Here is an 18,506-nt window from a genome sequence, read left to right on the forward strand (position 1 = left end):
TCTTCTGAAAATGCACTCTGGACTTTTGTATTATGGATGTCATTTCATTTGATGTGCATACTCTAGCTGTTTTTTTTTCTATTTATCTTTTTAGTGTTAAAATTATTTAGGGTTAAAGGCCTCTACTTAAACTACAAAGATCCTTAAAGAGCTACAATTTTAGTAGTTTAAAAATTTTAAAACTGTCTAAATTTGCATAGTTCTTGCCAATTTCAATATTCAGTCAAGTTGGATTGTATTATCTAAGTCTAATATTATCAACTCTAACAAAAGGTTTTTAAATGTAAATTTTATCTTTATTAATGTTATACTTGATAAAGATCAATTGATACGATTCCTAGATTTTAAAATATTTCTATAATACTAAAATTTAGAATATAAATATTTTAAAAAACTAAGAAAAATAAGGTAAAATAGTTTTCTTCATCTAACTTATTTCTTTCACAAATTAGCAATTGGTTTTGGGTTTGGTTGGATTGCTTTGGACTTTTTAAATTATCATGATACTAAAATTATTAGATTTTAACGAGTCATCATGAATTTATATGTACACATTTTTCATAATAATGAAGAAAATTACCCACATTTTTTTGGGATATAATTTTTTTTAATAAAAAAATTGAAACAAATATGCATATCTCGATTTAATATATTAAATTAGTAATTTAAAAAATTAATTTAGATGTATTCTTAATGAAATTAAATATTCTTGTCTGCTAAAATTAAATAATTTAATGAAACTATTTATTTTCAATAAATTAATATTAAATTTCCACATCAATTCGTTTATTTTACATATTTTCTTTTATAAAATACTGGATTAAATAAAAAATCTTTCAAGAGGTAAATTTTTTTAAAAAATATATGTTGCAAATTGTTAAAAGTTTTTTTTTTAAAAAAAAATATGTTCCTTTGAAATTTCAAGGGTCAACATGAAATTTTGTTGGTGAGGATAAAATAAGATTTCTTCGCTCGGTCTCTGAGAAACCGGTACGACTGGGAAGATGAGGAAGAGGAGAGCAGTTGATCGATCTCTGATCTATCGCTAGATAGAAGCTTACCGATCGATTTCCCAGGTACTCAACCACGTCTCTTTGTCGGGTTCCTGTTCTTGTTGATCTCGTTGTGGAGTAGTTCACGGATGGGAATCCCTTCGTTTATCTGCGGAGGTTTTGGTGCTTAAGGTAGTCTTTTGCTTTCTAATTTCGCTCTATGTTTGGATCTATTGATCAATCAAGGTTGTGCCAATCTGTAGCGTTCTTATCGTGGAGTTGGTAAAGTAGAGTGTCACAGAAGGGCGAGTGTCGAATTTTTAGAAAATTTGAAATTACTTCTTAAAGGAGGAAGCTTTTAAACTTTTCCTCTTTTTTCTTTTTTCCCTTTTATCTTGTCTGTCTTCATTGGGAGTTAGTGCTTTGATCTGGTGTAGTCAATATCCGCAGCATAAGTAAAAAGCTTTGAATTTATTTTCTAGTTGGTGGTTGGTAAACTGGTGCAGTTAGAAAGGGCTTCCGAATGATCTGCTGAGGCTAAGGGAGTAAAGCATAAAGGCTGGATCTGCATCTCTTTGATTTAGTTTCTTGGTTACAAAACTGACTCCACACCAGGTGTTTACTTAATTGTTTCAATTGTTGTTTTGATCTCTCCATTTTCTTGCTCGTTTGTTTATCATACAATACATTGTTCTTTTGGTTATTTTTTACTTAATTGTCATAGATAATGCTGATTTACTTGCTAATTTGATTGTGATACTTTCTCAGAGAAATGTTTCATTTTGGAGGATTTTGGGATTTAGATTGTTAAATTTTTGTTGGTACACATCATGGGTGACTCGACGACAATGACCATTGAGTTCCTTCGGGCTAGATTACTATCTGAGAGGACTGTTTCTAAAGCTGCAAAGGAAAAAGCTGACCAATTAGCTAAAAGGGTTAGCCATATATGCTGTTATGTTTCTTGCTGGGAAATCTGCTTTGGGTGTTATATGATTTAGTGGGTTTGTTAATGTTTCATATTCAGGTCATGGAATTAGAGGAGCAACTTAGAATTATGAATATCCAGAGGAGGAAAGCGGAACAGGCAGCAATGGAGGCTGTCTCTATTCTAGAAACTAATGGGATTAATGATCTCTCTGATGCAATTGATTCTAGCTCTGACAAAGATGAAAGTCCTATTGCTGAGAGAGGGTGCGAGGAAGACTTTGGAGAAAGTGAAGTTTGTACAAAGGCAAATGAAGAGAGGATTGTGGTTGGAGATACACAATCAAATTCTTACCTCGAAGATTCATCCTCTCAAGTTGGGAGCTTGTCATGGAAAAGCCATAGTAGCAGCCCAGATTCTTCTAGAAAGACCAAAGGAAAGCAGGACAGGCCAAGACAAAGGCGAAATAGTTTTATATCATATGTCGAGTCTTCTCCAAAGTATAACTTGGGAAAGTCATGCCGCAGAATAAAACGGAAAGAAGTGGGGTATGCTCCTTTTTCCTCTTACGTCATTGTCCTGAATCATATTAAATCCTGTTTTATTTTGGAAGTTTGAATATGATGACATTGAGTTGGTGCTCTACCAGATCATCTGCAGAGATGGGAGATGATTATGCAATTAACAGTGATGACTTAGTTAACTTATCTGTGAAAGTTTCTGGAAGTCTGACATCTTTGGCAAGTTTGGAAAAGAAAGAAGCTGATGTAATTGGGAATGAGAGAGATGAAGAAATGGAGAGAATTCTGGAGCAGCAAGCCCAGCTGATAGGTCAGTTTGAGGCAGAAGAAAAAGCTCAACAAGAATGGGAGAAGAAATACAATGAGAATAAAAGCTCAAATCTGGTAAGGTTTTCCTTATGGCATATGGAGGCAACCATGGTTAGAGATCAAGTTTAGTTTAAAACTTTTGCAAAGAGTTTTGGCTATTTCCATTTTAGAATATTCTTTTTATTGAATTATCACATGTCACAAATATATTCACCTATAGGCACAATTGTCAAGTTTGTCACCTATAATCCAAATTTGCTTAAAAGACTCAAATCACAAGTAGCATCTTAATTGGCTATGATCTCATAATCCTATCAATCTTATTCTATGTTCTCTTTGTGTTCCAATGTAAGACATTGATTCTCACAATCATTTAATTTAGAAAACTCAAATCTCAAGTAGGATCTCAATTATGTTTTGATCTCATAATTCTAACCCTATGTTCTCATTCCTAAGTAGGATCTTGATTCGAAAAATCATGGCTTGATAGGAAAGACACTAAAAAAAGTAAGCATCTCTTTAATTTTAAATTTCAAGTAGAAAAAACAGTTTTTAACCATTTCCATTATCATCTATTTTAATAAAAGTTGGACCAATAAAAATATTTTATGATACTACAACAGACATTTTAATTATGTTCAGAAATAGTGTGGAATTGTTAATCCTTCACGTTGTATTACATGTTTCACTTATTTTCTACTATGATGCAATTTTTAGATGTTCAAATTAATAGTATATATTGAAATATATAACCTAATTTCTAAATTTCAAATACAATTTAAGCAAAAATGTTAAATGCTACAGTCTTATGAATTATGATCCTATGCTATGATTATATGATCTGTTCTGATGAATTTTTTATGGTTCCTAGAAAGGATCTCAATCGTGACCACATTGACTCAGGGCTTTTAACTTTACTGAGAATTTGCACTACTTTTTTTTCCCACTCATTCTCCTTGCCTCAATAGTGCAACTCCTGCAAAGCCACAGCTGTCGCATTCTATTTGTATTTACAAATTCTTTATTGCTTCTGGCTCAGGTTTCCTAATGCAGTACTCTATTTTCCGTGTCTGTTTGCTATCTTTCTCCTATCTGTGTCTTTGCTTGCCTCGCATATCCAATAAGTTTTATCTAAAGTACATCCTATAATTTTTGGTATGAAGAAAATTTAATATACAATAGCAGTCTATCAACTAGCACGTCTTATATTTTTACTTTTATCTTTGTTCACTACAATTTATGCTTATCCAATTGATTTGTTAAAATTGAAATTGACAATTTTGTACACTTTCTCCACTTTGAAATCATTCCCTCGCTGTTCCAGAGTTTGCTTTCCTAGCTACCCAAAGCATGTTCAAAAATTGGTCAGGTTTATATATATACAAGTTCTTTGCTATTCTTGTTGAAATTGCTTTCCTACTCTAAAACTACTGCTTCCAGCTTACTCGATGTGTCATGAGTCCTAAGCATTGTGATCAGAGAAGCTGCATTTTTGTAGCCAAACTTATCACCATTTTGATTGTAGATCATAGAGCCATAGCTATTTTTTCTATCGTTTTTTGGAGCATATGAACATTTTGGCTAATAGTTTTGTCAATATTTTTGTCTCATTCGTTTTCTTAATATTTAGGGCCTCTCCAAATCTGGGATACTGTGTCGTGTCTCTGAAATCAATGCTGAACCCCAGAAAGATGCATTTGCATGTTTTGAGAAAATAGCATATGAAAACTACCAATCAAAATCAGATGGTATTGTGATTCTCCCTGGGAGCCAAGAACTTGAATGTCCATCTAAAAATCCTGTGCTTGAGATATCGAATGGTGTACAACCTCCTAATACATCAGATGGTGAACATCCTGCAGGTAATGCATCAAATGATGAACATTCAAGAAATATTGACAACAGCCTCAAAGGAAAAGGTTATGAATTGAATGCCTTCCTGCCTACTGATCTATCTGGAACTCAAAGTAGAAGTAACTTTATGGCTAGTGCTGATGGCTCAGTGGTTCAAATAGGTCAACATGCTGAAGTTAGTGACATTGAGGCCTGTTTTGTCGAGATTGCATTTCCAACCCAAGTAAGCACAGTGTCTGGCTCTTTTCATAAGAAGAGTGATATTCTAGTACATGAAAACTCTGACAGTGGATCTAGTAATAATAATGATATGCATGCACAAAGCCATATTGATTCACTACCAATTGGAAGCCATTCTGCCACTAATTCCTGGAAAGATATACAAAAATGGCCATTATCAAGCACTCAAGAACCATCCTATTCAAAACCGTATCAATCAACCAGCAACAACCTCGGAGGAGTCCTGGAAGCTCTTCACCAAGCCAAGATGTCCTTACAACAAGATCTCCATAGATTGCCTTTGCCAGGTCAAGGCATCAAGGCAACTTTACCATCAGCAAGCACTAGCCATACTCGGACAAACGTACTTAGTGAAGGTTTGAAAGGTCCAAGCAGTTCTTCCAGCTTATTCAGACTACCGACTGATATTTTTCCTCAGGCACAGAGTTCAGGGAGTGACATTTACAGTTCAGGAGTAAGTTTGGCAGCCAGCTATCCTCGCCCTGGATGTGCCATCACCGCAGGTGATGATGGTCACACAGCGATTCCTTATTTTGAAACTGGGCCCAAGAATCCCATGACTAAATTTGATATTGGTAATTGCCATCCAGTTATAGGCGTTCCTGCTTCTATCAGGAGTAGCTTACCTTACTCATGCTTGAAAGCGGACCAGATACCCTTCTCAAATGGAACTGGTGTTCCTTCTGGAGGACAGAACTTTAACAGTTTTCCTCGAGGCAGGGAACTTCCTCTTTTCAGCCGATATTCCTTGCCATCAAACCTGACTAGAAATGGAACAGCCTTCCATAGTAGATCTGCAAGCTCAGTGCACCAGCAATATTTTGAACACTTTGGCATTGAAGAGCCTTCTCAAAGTAGATATTCCCTTCCATACTCGGACTTGACAAGAGGGGGAACAACTCTTCATGATGGGGTTTCAAGGCCTCAAACAGATGCCAGAAACCAAATGCGTCCTCAAGATCAGTACTCCTTGTATGGTGGTAACGGGGCACAATCCAGTATGCGAACACTGTAGTATAGTTTAAAATGTCGGGTTTCGTTCTTACTCATGATCATTAGGAGGATTTGTTCTTATTATGATATTAAGTTATGACCTTTGATGTGAAGCCATAGTGTGCCTATTTTCCCCTAGAAGCTGCCAAAAGAAAATTATTTGAAGGCTGTGGCATGCGTAAGTGCTGTAACATTTTGTTGATCTCTTGAACCCTTAACGCAACTGTGTTCTTTATATGCCGAGATGCCTGAAATCCCAAAGTGTTTGCATGATACTCAATCTCAGCGTTAGTTTTTTCAGAAAATTTCATTTTTGTCTTCCTAATTCATATGTTTTGGGAAATTTCCCTTCAAGTTTCAATTCAGTCATTTTGGCACAGGTTTTTAGATTTTTTTTTTCTTTGTATTCTTAAAATATCTCCTAGAATTAATTAATACCGCTTGTGGCATTTTCATATTTAAGATTGTTAAAATGTTTTTCAATGTTTTTGCAAGGCACATTACTTAAAGATTCAAGCATAATGCTTGCTTATATATTGTCATCCGAATAGAGCTAAGCTCTTAATAGTGTCTGATTTGAATACTTCAAACATTTCTTAAGTTGCTACTAAATGATTGTGTAGTCACATTATGCAAAATGCTTCGGACGTTCATGCCTTATGTTTATCGAGGTTTCAATAGTAGAATTTGTAAAACCATATTTTCCTATAATTTGGGCGAACCACACTAAGTTAGGATTTACCTCTTGAACTAAGCTCTCGATTTTAAAAGCCAAAGTTAACTACCAACAAAGCATGGCGCGATGTTGAACTACAAAAAAAACACATATCTTTAAGCCAATGGGAAGAATTATATGAAGAATACAAAGAACACAAGAACAAGTTTTTGTTTATTGCTAAAATATTGACAAAGAAATTAATTCTAGAATTTAAATATTGGCATGCTAATAGTAGGGAAACACCCATCTTCTGAGTTAATAGCAGTAGATCCACAACATTCAAGAGTAAAATTTGAACATGATCTGAAACCAAATTCTTCAAACTGACATAACCATGAACAAGCGAATGAAAATGCAAAGTGCAGAGGAAGATATAATATGTGCGAGTGCAGACGAAGATGTAGGCAATGCTAGTTCTTTTAGGAATGAATCAGGTGAGATCATCTTCCTCTTCTTCCTTTGCTTTGATGGCGTTCTTCACACGTAAGAGAAGCGTGGTTTTCCAAGCATCCTATTGTCGATTGAGATTTGTATTATCAGCAAAATCACAAGGTTATACAGCAAAAATGCTATGTAATGCTGCCAGGAGAGTAAAGACTAAAGAATGCCATAGTGAAAATATGTAAAAGCTTTTTGTAGGGTTATGAAGAAACATAGAATGGCTTTCGCATATCAGATGAAAAAGCCTATTGCAATGTGAAACAAATTGTCGCCTTCAAAGTATATCAGAAAGTTTCAAATCCATGGTCCACCAAATAAAAAGCAACTTTGGCCTACCAAACAAAAGATTTGAGATCTTAAAGTACACACACACACACATACAGGTATTATAATCAGGAGTAACTTTTAGAGTTGTAGTTTGAAAAAACAAACAGAGAAAGAAAGAAGTTGGGGTTGGAAAAGATTTATCTGTGAAATTAGGGCTTCTTGAATTTAAGATTGACAATTATATAGGATATCAGGACTCCTTAATAAATTACTAGAGGAATATAGAAATATAAAACAAATCATATGTTCTAATTCCAATCAGCATATGTAAACGTAATTCAAACATGTGTTGTAATCCGAAACTATTTGGCATTTTGTAATAAAGCAATTATTATCTCAAGTTTAGTATTGAACTCAAATCTGTTATCCACAAATTTGGTAAGAAATTACCAATGAGAAGAACAAAGATTTTAGAGTACGCCTAACATTAATAGAAAATACATACCAGCCTTGTCATACTATCATATTCATGAAGTGCTTCTGTAAATTTCTCAACATCTCCTTCGTCCATTGAATCCGCTAATGCCTGAAATCGAAATGATATCAAAGAACAACAATAACCAAGTCTTATCCCACTAGGTGGGGTCAGCTAAAATGGTATCAAAGAAAAAGGAGAAAAAATGAATAGATTAACTGAAATGTCACTAGCTAAAACTTGAAGCTTCACAGACATTATTTCTTAATTTCCGTACCATAACTAGTCAAAATTCATTGTACCATAGACAAATAATAAGTGACTTCTTAAATGATATGATAGTTTGTCCATGAGACTGACTGGGATTTTCATTTTTTTTTTAAATGATAGTTTGTTCTGAGTTTCTGAGCAAAAACAAGCAAGAACACTCAATCTGTTATATAATATCTGTAAAATTGTGTTGGTATCTTCTATAGCTGTTTTATCAAAAAATCAAGCCTTATCCCACTAGGTGGGGCAAGCTAAAATGGTATCAAAGAAAAAGGAGAAAAAATGAATAGATTAACTGAAATGCCACTAGCTAAAACTTGAAGCTTCACAGACATTATTTCTTAATTTCCGTACCATAACTAGTCAAAATTCATTGTACCATAGACAAATAATAAGTGACTTCTTAAATGATAGTTTGTTCTGAGTTTCTGAGCGAGAAAACAAGCAAGAACACTCAATCTGTTATATAATATCTGTAAAATTGTGTTGGTATCTTCTATAGCTGTTTTATCAAAAAAACTTGTATCCTCAAGAGAATATTACCAAAACACGATAAGCATTCATTCTGATACACATTTAGTTAAATTTCCAAGTTCTATATTTAATCCTTTCTTCCAACGCAACTCATTTGAAACACTCCAGCTGAAAAGATTTTGTCTGTGGTAAAATAGATTATGTCAAGTCTTCTTGCAAATAGAAATTGTAGGAACTTGGTCAACTAAGCAAAGAATCTATCTGAAATTGACAAATCAGACAAACTTATCATCCAAATAGAATGAAGTCTTACAGATAAAAGTTTGTATTCCCGTGTGTCTGAAAAGGTCGGATCAATTTCCTGCACAAGTGCAGTCAGGTTAATGATATTTCACACATATACACACACAAAAGAAACATCAATTATCAACCAAAACAAACAAACCTGATATCGCTCTAATGCATTTGTAATTGCAACAACATCACCTTTGCACAATTGACATATTCCAGCATTAAGAAGAATTCCCTTAACACTGTACTTGAGAAGATTATTATTGATAGAGTGTTTCGCGATTGCTTCGTAGATTTCAATTGCCTTTGGGTATCTGGAAAGATCACAATGTGTTAAATTTTCCATAGCTACAATGGAAAGCTTAAACTATTTGAAGATTAACAATTGCATATGAGGATTCTAGAAAGTATATAGAAGTCCTATGATATGCAAAATCTTCAACAATGAACAATGCAAATACTGAATATAGAAATTTTCAGAACTTTGAGATAATTAAAAGATAAATACATGATACAGAATGAAAGCAACTCTTTGTTTAGATGGTATTATGGTCAAAGCAAAGGGAGCGGTTCACCAAACACAACTTCCATATGGCAGTGGATAAGGTGCTCTACTATGTATAACTGACTAAGTTACATAAATTACCCTGGATAAATAGTATCATGCAGTTCAGACCAAACTTTGGAAATACTATTGATTCTTGGACAGTCAATAGATTTTATAATCTTAAATGGTTGTTTATGCAACTATTTTCTTACTCAGTGACAAATATACTCAATAAAAACAAAATGATAGTAACAACAATAACAACAACAACAACCACCAAACCTTATCTCACTAGATGGGGTTGGTTATATGAATCCTTGTACGCCATTGGACTCTATCCCCTACTATATCATCATCTATATTTAAATAAATTTTATCTTGTTTTATTGTTGCTAACTAATTTTTTTTTATCTTCCTCTTCCTCGTTTGATATACATATTTGTCATAGTTTCACATCGCCTAAGTGGAACATTTATTTGTCATAGTTTTACTAAACAATCACATAAACAAATAACATAATTTACACATGAACAGAGAAAGTAACAACTGACTATGGTAAACTAATAAGATAGATAAATGTAATTTATTTTACATTTGACAAAGAACTATTAGTTTACTATAGTAAATCAATGAATTAAAGAGATAAATGTAATTCTGAAGGTGCATAGGCAGGGTGAAACCTACATATTCTAGCATTGCATCTTCCGATGTGCAAAATCATTACTCCAAGAGCATTGGTAACAAAAGGTTTATGTTATAATCCTACTTGCTAATTAATAGATCAAAAACAACCAAAACATTAAGAATCACAGTTTAATATCTTAGAATAAAATGCAAGATAATTATACATACTGTTCTAGTTGAGCGGCTAATTGTGCAACCTTTTGGTTACATTGGTTAGCAGAAGTTGTCACTTCCTCACTTTGAAATAGATCAGCAGCTCGTTCAAAGTACTCAATAGCCTTCTCTAGATGTTGTTCTTGTTCATATAACTCACCAAGCTCCTGTATGATGATGATGTGGAATCTCAGTAAAAGAAATTAATATCTGAAACAACCGACAGTTATACAAGCACACTATCAACTTAAATCAGGAAACAATCATCATCATAAATCTTAACTTAATTATATTCCAAACACATAATTTTAAACTGTTTTCATTCCCAAGATAGCACCATATGTGATATAGCACATGCATGGCATGTCCCATGTCAACACCTTAGCAGTAAAATCAGTGAAGTCCCCACCTATGTGATTAAATACCAGAACTACAGATGCAAGTAACTGTGAATGTTTCCTAAAATTGAGTTTTCTAACTAATTCAAATCAACTTATAGTAAAACAAAAAAAAAGAAACTTCTCAGATAGTTCATAACCTTGCAATATCTTGCGGCCATGTTCAGTCTACCAATCTCCAAGAAAATGTTGACAGCCTGCTCTAATGACTGTGTTGCTTCTGCATAGAATGAAAAAAGTTTATGAGGTCCAAATAGCAAGGTGAAATTTTCAAAATGTTGTTTGCTTTTAATGCTTAGTGCCTTAGTTACATATATTAGAAAAACCAAGAAACATGGAGCCACTCAAATACAGAGAAAGGAAAAAAACACTACTACAAGGTCAGGAAATTTGCAACATATAGAGTGGTTTAAGTTATATTCAGATGAGTATATACCTTGAATTGAGATCTTCTTATAACAATTTGCTGCATCAACATAAGAAGAGGCAGCTTCATGCTTGCTTTCTAACTGTGTGATGATATCAAAGAATAATTAAACACCATTTAGATTGATGACATGTCAAGTTAAGCATGCTGTCAAGCTAACAAATCTGCTAACCTTCAAATGGCAGTCAGCAAGTTTAATATACACAGACCCAGCTTTATCCCCTGTTAGTGTAAATATAAGGCAAGTTAATTAAGAAGAATTATACCACAAATAAGAGCTTCTTTCTGAAGAAAAGAAAGACCTTAACAGCTCAAAAACATCAGATCAAACAACAAATACCAGACAATCAACGAACTAATCCACTAATCTAAACATAAATAAATTGAAGCTGATGAATTTTAACCCCATAACTTGACTCCGCAATCTCTAACTAGCATCTGATCTTGTCTAAGGAAGGGGAGACTTAGCGCAATGGTAAAGTTGCTACAGGATAAGGCTATGTAAAATACCTTCCCAAGGACTTTGTATCAGCGAGAGCTTTATGCACCGAGCTACCCTTTATCTTATCTAGTCTGAAAGAGAAATGACTACTAAGCAAGATGAGTCCTAGGAGATCAGTCTCATCTAACTGGATGCAAGTTACTAGTCTGAACTGTCCTGTGGAAAGCAATTGAATAAATTGAACAGCATAGATAGTCTAGATTTCATTTGGTTACATCACCATTAATTGAATCAAGTCCTAGTATTATGGTAAACTCTAACTTAGTAGTGAAGTTGGTTGCTTAACTATGCTAGGAGTTGATCCATATTTCTTATACAGAATCTTATCAAAATAAGGATTAGGTTAGTTAAAACATACTTGTTTTCAAAAAGTTACACATTTTAGTATTTACTGCTCCAAACATAAGTTTAGCAGTTGTCATCAGTAGATCAGGAAATTAAGGTAAGATAAATTATTAATAAAAGATACATGCATTGCTAATTGTATATATAAAAGAATAGATTAATTGAAAGTTAGGTTTGTTTGCTAATTGGTGGAAGAAAACTTCAATTGATATCACTACCAAATACCCAGAGGTTAAATAAATATGAGCATTTTAGGAATTTAAACTATGCAAAAAGTTTATCCTGTGTGACGCACAGTGACTGTGCGTTGATAGGATTTTTTTGTTTATTTTTTTGGCTTGTGATTAAGTCATTTAGGATTTTGTCTTTAGAGTTTAAGGGTTGGATTATAGTATTAAGTACAAAAAAATTTCAAAACGAAAAACAATTTTAGGTGTGCACGAAGTGTGTAGGGTAAGGAGTGCAGGATAACTATCCCAAAGTTGAATTCAACAATTGTCTTCCTAAATCAATGCTAACCATGCATTAAATTACTAGGTAATTAAACATTGCTGTGTTCATGTGTTAACAAATTATTGAATTTAATTATGTTGCACTATTTGGTAAGTATCAACGGCAGGTCACAATTCCAGTAAGGAGTGTTTGACATCCTCAATTGGTAATCTGGGTAACCAAAGGAAAGGGAAAGATGTGCTCATCAATGAGGAAACTGAGAATCTCGAGTCTTGACATACTCCATATGTTTGATAATGAGTTGATCAACATTGCAGTGCAGGTTGGGTATGAGGACTTAGTCAGCAATTTGATGATCAGGCTAACACTCAATTGGTAATCTGGGTAACCAAAGGAAAGGGAAAGATGTGCTCATCAATGAGGAAACTGAGAATCTCGAGTCTTGACATACTCCATATGTTTGATAATGAGTTGATCAACATTGCAGTGCAGGTTGGGTATGAGGACTTAGTCAGCAATTTGATGATCAGGCTAACACACAATGCTGTTTGACAGAAACTAAGGTGTTGTGTTGGCAGGGAGCGTGTCTTCCTCTAATGATTGCCAGATTAAGGGTGCTCCCAGGGGTCTGTATAAGGTGGCTAAACAAGAACTTAAGCATTTACTATTGAGTTACAAGTGTGACTTTGTTCTTCTGCAGGAAACTTTGTGTTGCCATGATAATATTGATGGTCTGACTACTCAGAAATAAATTAGAACTATGGATTGGCTTAGTTTGGAGGCTGAAGGATTATCTGATGGTTTCATGTTAGGCTTTAATTGTAGTTGATAAAGATGCCTTGGCTTTGAGGCAGGGGCTTACTCTAAAACATTTTTTTATCAAGTCAGTTTCTATAATAAGATTGCAGTGACTAACATATATGGCTCATGTCTAGAGAGGGGAAGAAGTGCCTTATTTGAGGAAGTGCCCACTGTTAGTCATCTCATAGAGGGACCTTGGATACTAGGAGGGGATTTCAACTTAACACTGTCTGTGAATGTGATGTTTAACTGCCAAAGTAGCATCTATTCCAGCTTTCCAAAGTTGGATAAATTCTTAACAAACACTGAATTGAATGAATTGAAGGAAAGCTTTCAGAACATTTACTATCAGTTTGTGAGGCGTGCTCTCTTTGACCATTCCCCTATAATGCTTGAGTGTACCAATAGATTGGCTACTTCAACTGAGCTATTTAAATTTGAGAACAAATGGATGCTTCATCCTGGTTTCAATGAATGTGTACAGGACTGGTGGAGAAAGGATTGGGATGGTAGCTAAACTGCAGCTAATTGGGTTAAGAAACTTGGAATTCTAAGAAGAGGTGTCAGAAGTTGATGTTCTTGGTGGAAGAGGACAACTCCCAATGAAACTTGATAAGGAATAGATTGGCTCAGGTATATATAGATAGTCAAGGTAGGTCCCTATCATTGGCAGAGTTGGATGAAAGAAGAGTGCTTAATTCTAAATTGAGCCTGATATTGAAATCTATGCAACATGCCAAGGTAAACTGGAAAAAAAATTGGTGGATGAGAATACATCCTTCTTCCATTAGATAGTTCAGGGAAGATTTAAAAGGGCCATTATCCTAGAAATTCATACCAATTGTAGGGTAATCACTTATCAAAAGCTCATCCATAGTCAGTTCACTTATTTCTTCAGAGAAAATCTTGCAGTTTCAGTTGTACCTGCCATTAAAATTGACAATGCATACAGTATTAGTGAAATCCAACAAGGTCTTAGTTAGATGGCTATCAATAAATCCCCAGGTCCATATGGCACTAACTCAGCATCTTCAAGGTCTCTTGGAGTGTATCAAACAAGACATTTAAAAATCTTTCAAGAGTTCTATGCTGGTAAGACATGAGCAGATTTAATGTTTTATTCCTCACTGTCATACCAGGCTGCAGTGCATGTGCAGGAATATAGGCTTGTTACTCCAGAGAAACTCATTTCTAAAGGGTTGGTTAACAAATTGCAACCAGTCATTAAGTGTCTGTTAGCTTAGGATCAGGATGCATTCATCAAGGAAAGAACTACTAAAGATTGTTGTATGGCAGCTACTGAAATGGTTAACGTCTGCCACAAGAACAAAGCAGTGGTGGCCGTGCTTAAACTAGACTTTTTGAAGAGCCCTTAGACAGACTAAACTGGGGAAGTTTATTATGGGTGTTGAAATTCCATGGTTTTTCACCAAGGTAGCTGAGATGGATGGAAACATTCTTGAGACAGTTAGCATTGCAATGTTAATTTAAGGGCAGGTTGGAAGTTGGTTTAGTACAAGAGAGGGGTGAAGCAGGGTAATCCACTCTCTTCACCTCTGTTCATATTGATAGCTGAGTTGCAGCAAAAAAGTTTCAAACTGGCACAGAGCAAAGCTATGCTGGATCATGTATCATGTCTTAATACATGCACTTCTCAGATTCTTCAATTTGCAGATGATACTCTGATTTTTGTGAATGGTATTGTACAAGAGCTGATGAACTTGAAGATAATATTAGCTGTCTTTTCCTTATTCACAGGTTTGCAAATCAATTACAGTAATTTTCTTTAACACAAATAGGTGGTACCCAAGATTGGAGCATGTCATTAGCAAAGGTAAGAGGCTGTTCTAATGGGGATTTGCCTGTTAAATACTTGGCCGTTGGGAATTAACAGACCTTGTAATGCTTATTGGCAACCTTAGCCCGTGGCATAAATGATAAGATAGTCTGCAATCTTAGCACATGGCAGAACAGATATTTATCCATTGGAGGAAGACTGACCTTAACCAATAGCACCATGGCACATTTGCTTCTATACCAAGCAAGCATATTCCTAGTACTGAAACGGTTGATTCTTGAGATCGACAAGCTAAGAAAGGAGTTCTTATGGTTTATATAGAAAGAAGAAAAAACAAATCCTTTGGTTTAGCTCCTTGGAGTACCAGTCCTATATGGAGGGCCCCATAAGGGAATTCCTTCAGGTATGGATCAATTTATGGCTGGAAAATGGTTGCACTGCTAGATTTTGGTTGGGCATATGGGCTGATGGGCAGATGATCCAATACAACCTTCTACAAGTATGTAATTAATCAGCAGGCACTTTTCAGGAGCTTTGGCTACAGTTCACTCAGCGAGGGGATCTTCTCTATGAGGATAATGCAGAAGGGATAGATTTTATCAGAGACATCTTTCAGAAGGAGAAATTATGCATTGATGTAGAAGAAGCTCAATAGAGATGGGGATGGTCAGTTCAGTTCTCAACTCATTCAACAAACCTTATGTTAGTTAATGGAGGCATGATCAGTGATGTAGCAGAAAACATTTGGAGCTCCCTTTCTGTATCCAAAGTCAGAGTTACAACCAGGCTTATTCTACATTATAAGATCAGTACAGTGGAGAGGTTAATGAGAAGAGGGTTCCATGTGAAGGATCCTAGATGCAAACTCTGTGGTGAGGTTAATGAGGATAGGGACCATCTGCTCTTTAAGTTTAGGGTGGTCCTTCAAGTATGGGCACTCATTGTCCAGGTTGCTGAAGAATCTGCTACCACATGTGCATAGTGGTTTTCAATACAACCATCTGAACATTAGCTACCCTGTGGATTGCATCTTCTTAAGAAGCTTAAGTTGATGCTGGATTAGGGTAATCTAAAAGGAGAGAAATTCAAGATTATTTGAAGCAGAGGAGCCATGACAAATACAAGAACTATTGACATGCTGTGAAAATTTGATCGTCACATGGTCCAATCATTGCAAAACCAGATTTCAGAATGTGATTAGGAGGACCGTAAAGAAACTGGAGAGGGTGATTGCTGATAGCTTCAGACCTCCTTAAAATGTCTCATGCAGTGCATTAGGTAGTAGAACGGATAATTGCAACAGCCATAGGAGTCTTCACCCACTGCTGTTAAACAGTTGCTTGTTTTGGCTGGTGCAACGGATGTTTCTGACATAAGACATTCTGAGTAATAGCTGATGTTAACTATGCAGATTGTCTTCATCCCATCGGTGTAGTATGGAGTTATCTAATAATCTTTAGCCAAATTGTTCAAGTCACGCTTTGGTTATATATATTAGTCTCTTGGTTTGCTTTGTTTCTTGTAGGCTTTTGTATCCTGCATTATGGCTCCTATGTTTTTTAGGGACTAAGTCTCTCTCAGTTATGTTCCTTGGGTTCCTATGTTAATATATATTGAGAAAATGTTATGTTCCCTGTTTCCTTTTTTTTCAAATAAAAATATTGATGGCATCATTTAACATTTTGGTCCATGCAAAAATTATAAGCTAATTATTTATTGAATTGATTTATGTCACAGGGCTATTTTAATAAAATAGAATTTCTTAATGCCAAGTATTACATATACAACAATACTAATGGAAGTTAGGCATGTGAAAAATTGTATTTTTAAAATTCTTAATAAATTATATATCTAGAATTTTAAACATTATAAAGTAATTTCAATTGAATTCTAGAATAATTACGTGAGGTTTTTTTAAAATAAATCTCCATTCATATAAAATGAACATTAATCAAGTAAAAGTAGTAAATTTGTTGTTTTTTTAAAGTTATTTTTTGTTTTATTTTATGTTAATTTAATTTTTTGTAATGCAAAGGCAAATGGTGTGTACTTACATTAAATTGCATTAACCATGAAACTTAATTTTATTAGGATGGTACTTGCACATGTTAAAACTGAGCTAATTTACGAGCATATAGAAAGTTACACAATTGTTTTTAGTGGAAAATGAGAAATTCCCCAACTTCACAAGGATAAATATGTAAACGCCCCTTGTGATAAACACACTTGTTATCTTCTTCTTTTTCTCTTTCCTAGTATAGCATTCATATTCCCACACTATATTATTTTCTTCACTTTATTTAGAAAATTTAGCAGATTCCAAAGTTTATCAAACAAGCCCTCTTCAATACATGCAGCACAAGTTTTCCAAAGCTCGTTAAGAATGAGAGCATTAATAGCATCTGGTCATTAGTTCTGAAATATGACCAACAAGAAGGTAGCAACCATATCATCAGAGATTCCTTTGCCTTCACTTACAGGAACTGATGTGTATCAGAAGATGGATCACACATTCAAGAGCTAAGTTAACACAGGACAACAACAAGGCGTCCCTTGAATTAGGGTTTGAAAACTAGAAAGTGCTGATCGGGGTCACATAAAATGATCAATTGACCACAACAAGATGAAGCCAATTGGTTAAAACTAGTAATTCAATCTGTAAAGCTTTTGGATTGTCAAGGATCCCTAACTAGAAATTTGCCTTCCTATCGGACCCTAAGTGGTAAGCAAAAGCAGAGTCTAATTAGAAAATGCAAAAAAAGTTTGGCCGAACTCAGCTCGTCCACCAGAATCGGGATTGATTCCTGGTTATGATCTTCTCGTCACTAAAAGCTTCCATTGAATCCGAGGAAGATAAAACAACTAGATATTCCTAAGAAGAATTATTGAAATCCGATTTCTCTAAGCAGGGATAAATATCCTATAAAAGATGCAAAACCAAATAGCAAAAGAAGGGAGCCATACGAAAAGGGCGAAACAGTACAGTTTTTGGCGAGCTTGAAGCAATTGCACGCCTTCTCGTACAAATCGGCGGCGTCGTCGTACTTGGATCCAAATATTCCCCATCCCGATAGCTTCTTCTCCGCCTTCTGAACGAACTCTTCGCCCTTTCCGTTCTGATCTGCCATCTCACCGTCCCAATTCCAACGCAGGCGTTGCCGATATTTATAGGGCAAGAAGGGCAAATGAGACAGGGATGATCCTGCGAACGCAGGCTGGCCTTAACTTGCATTATATTTATCAAAATACAACAAATTTTATTTATTTAGGGCAATCTACCAAAGCTACACCTAACTTTTTTTTTCTTTGTGAGTTTTAAGATAAATTTATAGTACAATTTATGTATATTTAAAAGTTTGTCTTTAAAAAATTTATTCCATTTAAAATTTAAATTCTAATTTTTTTATTATTCCTTTGAGTACTTTATTATTATACAACATTCCCAAGAGTATTTTATTGTTCCTAAGTTTTTTTTGTTTAGGTTTCTAGGGTTGTTAAGCATTTTTAGCCATAATATTTAATGGCCTTAATTAAATTTATGCTTATGGACACTATTGCAATCTTAGTAATTGATAAGTTTGCCATTTTTCTTCTATTTGTGAATCTTATAGAGTTGTTAAACACT

The 18,506-nt window shown here is 34.7% G+C and overlaps 2 protein-coding genes across 7 annotated transcripts; one reads left to right on the plus strand and one right to left on the minus strand.

Annotated features, from left to right (window-relative positions):
- Positions 1-988: 988 nt before the first annotated feature.
- On the plus strand, positions 989-5,954 carry LOC141844418 (uncharacterized). Of its 6 annotated transcripts, none has more exons than XM_074732471.1 (6): positions 989-1,076; positions 1,475-1,607; positions 1,761-1,930; positions 2,020-2,468; positions 2,570-2,825; positions 4,381-5,954. In XM_074732471.1, exons 3-6 carry the CDS (start codon positions 1,823-1,825, stop codon positions 5,857-5,859), a joined length of 2,292 nt encoding a protein of 763 aa, XP_074588572.1. In that variant the 5' UTR covers positions 989-1,076; positions 1,475-1,607; positions 1,761-1,822; the 3' UTR covers positions 5,860-5,954. The 6 variants fall into 6 exon arrangements, with proteins under 6 accessions (XP_074588572.1, XP_074588573.1, XP_074588574.1 ...); XM_074732472.1 differs by having other exon boundaries at positions 1,000-1,184; XM_074732473.1 differs by having other exon boundaries at positions 1,000-1,184; positions 1,499-1,607.
- Positions 5,955-6,784: 830 nt separating this feature from the next.
- On the minus strand, positions 6,785-18,048 carry LOC141844163 (alpha-soluble NSF attachment protein-like). Its single transcript, XM_074732187.1, has 9 exons — positions 17,865-18,048; positions 11,155-11,204; positions 10,992-11,064; positions 10,696-10,775; positions 10,173-10,324; positions 8,928-9,087; positions 8,796-8,843; positions 7,769-7,849; positions 6,785-7,066 (listed from the first exon to the last, which is right to left on the minus strand). The coding sequence occupies exons 1-9, from the start codon at positions 18,007-18,009 to the stop codon at positions 6,986-6,988; spliced, it is 870 nt and encodes a 289-aa protein (XP_074588288.1). The 5' UTR covers positions 18,010-18,048; the 3' UTR covers positions 6,785-6,985.
- Positions 18,049-18,506: the final 458 nt, after the last annotated feature.

Source organism: Curcuma longa, chromosome 13 (genome assembly GCF_044706935.1).
Source record: "Curcuma longa cultivar G26 ecotype Majalengka, Jawa Barat chromosome 13, ITB_CL_G26_1.1, whole genome shotgun sequence".
Lineage (NCBI taxonomy): Eukaryota > Viridiplantae > Streptophyta > Magnoliopsida > Zingiberales > Zingiberaceae > Curcuma > Curcuma longa.